This window comes from Gossypium hirsutum, chromosome D06 (assembly GCF_007990345.1).
Source record: "Gossypium hirsutum isolate 1008001.06 chromosome D06, Gossypium_hirsutum_v2.1, whole genome shotgun sequence".
Taxonomy (NCBI): domain Eukaryota; kingdom Viridiplantae; phylum Streptophyta; class Magnoliopsida; order Malvales; family Malvaceae; genus Gossypium; species Gossypium hirsutum.
The window spans coordinates 6,179,694-6,185,287 of NC_053442.1; the positions used below are offsets into that span (position 1 = coordinate 6,179,694).

General features: G+C 36.2%; 1 protein-coding gene across 1 annotated transcript; it reads left to right on the plus strand.

Annotated features, from left to right (window-relative positions):
• Positions 1-428: 428 nt before the first annotated feature.
• Positions 429-4,120, plus strand: LOC107901399 (fluoride export protein 1). The gene is made up of 7 exons (XM_041095148.1): positions 429-640; positions 862-1,231; positions 1,322-1,396; positions 1,567-1,665; positions 2,150-2,342; positions 2,472-2,896; positions 3,110-4,120. Exons 1-7 carry the CDS (start codon positions 444-446, stop codon positions 3,326-3,328), a joined length of 1,578 nt encoding a protein of 525 aa, XP_040951082.1. The 5' UTR covers positions 429-443; the 3' UTR covers positions 3,329-4,120.
• The last annotated feature ends 1,474 nt before the right edge of the window (positions 4,121-5,594 follow it).

Sequence of the window (5,594 nt, forward strand, 5' to 3'; positions counted from 1 at the left end):
CTTGTTTCTTTAATTTTTTATCAGCTTTTGTTCATGCAGTTTCTCCTTTGTTTAGGTGGACTTTTTGATTTGTTGTTACGTTCTCACTTACACATATACTGTTCTTATTACTTTAGTGCAAAAGATGGAAAAAGTTTCGACTTTCAAAGATTTCAGTTCAATAAAGATTTAATATTTTATGGAATTTCAGCTAAAACCCAATTGGATTTAAAGCTGTGTTTATTGTAGTTTCAGATGTAACTCTTTTCAATTTTTTCCCCTGGTTTGTTATGTTAGTGGAGGACACATCTTTAAAACCATTGAAAAAGATGTTAATTTATGGTTATTGAGATTGTTCCTAAATTAAATTTCAAAAGTTCCTTCTTTGTGATTACTTCTTTTTCTTAATGAAACGTGGGATCCACTTCCACTTTAATGGAGTGGTAGGTTATCAGAAAAGAATCATGGGGTACATAGTTTCTTTGTCTTACTCTATGTTAACCACTTTAATTATTGATTCCTTTTCTTTGGTTGTTATAAAAAAGGTTTCTTTCTTTTTAAATGGTTGCCTACATCTTTCATTTGATAAGAATTATCAAAATATAAATCTTATTAATTGTTATGTATTTGTTACATTGCTGAGAAATGCAGTTGTCTATAGGTATTTGTCTTGTGACTTGACTTTTTTGTTATGAGTATTGGCAAGAGTAATTACTTGTTGTTATGTGCATGGACTTTAGTTTAACAAAGTACTTAAATCATTGATTAAAGCTGTGAGTATAATTGACTCAATCATATTATCATCAAGAGACGATTCATGTTTGCTGTTGCTTCTTTTGAGAAAGCTTTACTTATAGGATCGAAATCCGATATTTCTGGCAGGACGGATATGGATCATGGTACTCATAACCCTGAGCCTACGAGAACTGGAGCATTTAGCCAGACAGGCAGCCTTGGCTCTTCATTAAGGAAGCGTTCCTTTAGTATATCAAGTTCCGTGTCCTATCGTATCGATGATGACATTGGCAGTGAGGCTGTTTCGGAGGCAGGGGATATTGGTGATCGGGCTCTTCAAAGCAACAGGCACAGTGTGAGTAGTAGTTGCCGCTTATCTCTGGATCTTGCAATGGAAGGCGGGTCAGTTATTCATCCAGAAGATTTGCATAAAGTCTCTGTTGCGTCACCCGTGCCAGAGGATGTCACATCTCCCCTTCCACTTGATCTATTAAAGGGCCCTGGGGATGAAAAACAAGTGAGCTTTACTGTGTGATTTTTTCCCCCTGTTACCCTGTTTCGCTGTAATAACAAAAGTACATTTGGTGCACCATGCTTCCACATGCAGGAAAAACAAAGACTACCTATGTCGTTGGAGTATATCTCGTGTCTTATCCATTTGGCTGTTTTCGGAATTCTCGGGGTAATTTACTTGAGCTTCCATTCTTGAGTTAATTAGTTTCAGAATTCTGACTTCTGATATATAAAACATAAGGAAGAATACGTTTTGTTGGTAAAATTGACTTCTGGTATATAAAACATAAGGAAGGATACATTTGGTTGGTAAAAAACTGACTTCTCATAGTTTTGCAGGTTTTCACAAGATATTTGCTTGAAAAACTTTTTGGACCGAGTCTTTTAGGTGTGACCAGCAATGAGACCATTGTATACCCCAACCTTCCTTCTAATATGGTATCTTCTCTCTCTCTCTCTCTCCAACACAAACACTGTTTGCAATGAGTGACGGTTTGTGAGTGTAGGGTGCACATACTAACCGGTACAACCATGGTTGCACACAATGGTTCGCTCTATCACAATGCCACAAGATTTGGACTTTGGTTTGTCTAATGCTAATTGAGCTGATATATTGATGATATGCTAGACTAGGAGTGACTCTTCATGAATGTTGTTGTGAAGCTTATGCACTGGATGTGCTTCTACAAGCGCTTAATCTGAACCCGTAGACTCTAGATAACCCAAGGAAGCTGCATTGGTAGATAACTCTTTGCAGCCTTTGGTTAGGAAAACCTAGAGATAGATCGGATGCCTAGTGTTCAGTTTTTGCACTTCCAAATAAATTTTTATTCACTTCGGATTTCCTCTCTTCTTTGTTTCACCCCTATGAATATATTCAAAGTTTTTTTCCACTTGTGAACTTGGTTACATGTTCGTACAGGTTGGCTCTTTCTTGATGGGGTGGTGGGGTGTTGTTTTCAAAGGTGACATATCTCAAGTATCCGATATTTTGGCAGTTGGATTGATTACTGGATACTTGGGTAGCGTCACAACATTCAGTGGTTGGAATCAGAAAATGCTTGATCTCAGTGTAGATGGCCACTGGGTGCAAGCTATACTTGGGTTTCTCATAGGTAATGTGCTACATGATGCCTGTTTATGATTGGAAAAAGTATTTTCTGTTTGGATATTCTGAACTAATGAGCAAAATGGTACTCTCTTGGCTCAATCATCCATGAAAGTTGAAACTCTTTTTCTTGCAGGCTTGTTTCTTGTAGCTTATTCTATCATTTTCGGGATAGAGACAGCAAAGGGTTTCCGGTGGATTCTCAAAAAGCTGAATACAAGACCGGAAAAGGGAGTCCCGAGCTGTAACTGTAATTGGACACTCAACAGCTCCAGACGTCATTTGGTAGCAATGGTGATATTATTGTTAGTTCTTGGTGTTTTATTGAGCGTGAGTGGATTGCTGCTCAAGGAAGAATTTAACAGTGGTAGCAGTGGAGCTCAGCTGTGGCTGGCTTGCTTAGTTGGACCTTTTGGAGTATGGATCAGGTGGTTCTTGGCTCGACTTAATGGACGTGGGTTAGGAAAATCTGGGATTTTGAGATGGCTTCCATTTGGGACATTGATCACCAACGTTTCTGCTGCTTGTATAATGGCTGGACTCTCCACGATTGAAAAGTCGGTAAGGGCTCACTGAATGGTTTCTGTCCGTAGTTTTTATCTTCTATTTACCAATGTCACTTGTTTACACGACGCAAGTGCACTAGCATAGTCTTCCACATTAGCAACTTATGGCTCTTTCTCATTATCTGCATCATATCCTCATCTGCCAAATAGTTATATGCAGCTATGCTTTCAACATTGTGAATACCGAAACAATTCCTATGAGGTGCAGGTAAATATCAAGAACTTCGACACTGTTGCAAACGGGATACAGCTAGGATTTCTGGGTTGTTTGAGTACAGTTTCAACTTTCATTGCCGAGTTCAATGCAATGAGAGAAAGCAAGCACCCTTGGAGAGCTTACCTTTATGCTTCAACTACAATGGGGATTTCATTTGTTTTAGGGATTCTAATATACAATGTACCTGTTTGGACAAAAGGATTTACTTAGAATCCGGGGGCTGCCGCAGGGATGGGTTATGTTTTGAACCCGGGTATGTCAAAAGTTGACGAGAACACATTGGTTTGTTCATAGAAATGAACACCTGCTGTGACAAGACCTTGCTGTCCGTTAGTATTCTCCACCTAATACATTTACACGATTTGTACCAGAGAGCAAGGTATATACATCAGTTTTCTTCGTTCCTAATAAGCCACTACAATAAAATGAGTTACGAAAAGCTCCATTTCTGCCTTCAAAGCTCAAGTTCCCGGAGTCATGTTTGTATATTTTCTCGTGTCACAATTGAAGGTGTTTTATGTTTACACAAATGTAAAATACTGACATTCTTGATGGATTCACAGAGAAACTAATGAACCATGCTTCTTGAGAGAATCAAATCGACCCGGATTTACAAGAGACCTCTCTCTATCAACACACCATGTAGCAACATATATTGGTGCAAGATCATTAAGGTAAAAAAGTTCGACATTGAACAAAATGATCATGGGTTTATCATAGAGATTTAGTGTTCTATGTTTTATTGACACTAACAACTTAATGATTAATAATATTAAATTTCAACAAAAAAATATAGTTCAAAAAGAATAAAAGTTAATAATTTTCATCAACATTGAGAAATAATGAATAGAAAAATAGCAGGTCCATAAATTACTGTCTTCAGAATAGTGAGAGTACTGAAATACTATTACTGGTATAAAAGAACAAGAAGATGAATGGAAGTGTGTATCAATACTCTATTCCAATTGATCAATAAAATATGTTCTCTCTTTTGCTCTCCTATTTTTTTTGTTCTTTACTCTCTGTCTATTTACTTTATAACAAATAATAAAATAAAATCTGTATTTAAAATACAATTTGTTGAAATATGAGTTGTTTGTTGAAGAGCATCCGTTGAACTATGAACAATACCTTGATTTGGCCACGGATCAAAATATTTTTAAAGAGTTGTAGTTTGGTGCAGCATGGTGACAGGCAAGTGACCAAAGATTGGGTAGGAGACAAACTTTATGTAAAATTGTTTTTGTTGTTTCAATAACATGCCGGTGTCGGCACGGTGGCAGGCAAATGACCAAAGATGTTCTATACCATGGGAATGGAGATATATGAATAAAGGCTTTTATATTCTCCACCCCCATCAGTATGGAGAGAGGATTTCGGTGTAATGTTTTTTTCATAAGAGGATGGCACTGTTGAAAAATATCTTTCACTTCACTTTTATTTTTTAGTGTACACAATCAAGTAGTGTATTGATAAATGAAAACAAATAAATTTTTATCTATTGATCAAACTAGCAAGGGATTTCATAAATCACTAACTAACGTTTGTAAAGGTCAGACACAAGACAAAGTCATTGAAATGGTAGCCTCTGAGATTTATTAGAACAACAGACATTACAAAAAGTAAATCTTTTTTGTTCAGAAAATGACAACAAAAGTTTACTTAAAATGAAGTTCAAAATTCTAGAATGAGGATGATCCAATCTTCAGTGCCTAGTAATAACAGGGACGTTTGTGATGATAAGATAGTGTTTGTTGGAGAGCAAGATTCGTTCAACTATTAACCGGTACATAACTACTTTAACCTAACAGACGTTTACCTCTTTGAAGAGCACATTTCACAGTTAGTTGTTTGCCTCTTTTGAGAGCACCTATGGTGAGGAGATTAGTCATTGTTACCAGCAGTGGATCCCCTAGTTTCAACAAAAAAAGAAGTAAAAATTAAGTCTCATAAACAAATGGACTCTCAATAAGCACAAGTTTTCAGCTTTTCATTTTAAACAAAGCATTTGAGTTACCTTAAGAACTTCTGAGTTGAGCCTTGATGGCCCATCTTTCCATCTCTTCACATACTTCTCGTATTTTGCTTTCTCTTTCCCAGTCCCATGTACCTTTTAGTGTTGATTCTGTACCTTCTTCATTCACGTTGCTCTTCACTCCAACTCCCTGAGAAAAAAAAGATAAAAACTGAGAATAATTAGTTGCTGCTTTGATGTTGTTGAGAATATTTTATTATTTGATATTATTAAATAGTATTTTAGAGATTACAGTGGATATTTTTAGAGATTCTAGATATTATTTCCTTTGTTGTTAAATCCTACATTAGAGAGTTTTTTCCTCAAGATAGTAGAGTATTCATCTCTAAGTTCATCATGGTATCAGATTTTTTATCCGATTTTTAGGATTTTTTTTTTCTAATTTAAAATTTTTTTTCCTACGAACCCTAGAAACACAAATTTGGTACTTTCCACCCTAGC

Coding starts and splice junctions, on each gene's coding strand:
- LOC107901399 (XM_041095148.1), top strand. CDS start 444: ATGGGGTACATAGTTTCTTTGTCTTACTCTATGTTAACCACTTTAATT. Junction 1,666..2,149: donor CCAACCTTCCTTCTAATATG/GTATCTTCTCTC, acceptor ATGTTCGTACAG/GTTGGCTCTTTCTTGATGGG. Junction 2,897..3,109: donor TCTCCACGATTGAAAAGTCG/GTAAGGGCTCAC, acceptor TATGAGGTGCAG/GTAAATATCAAGAACTTCGA.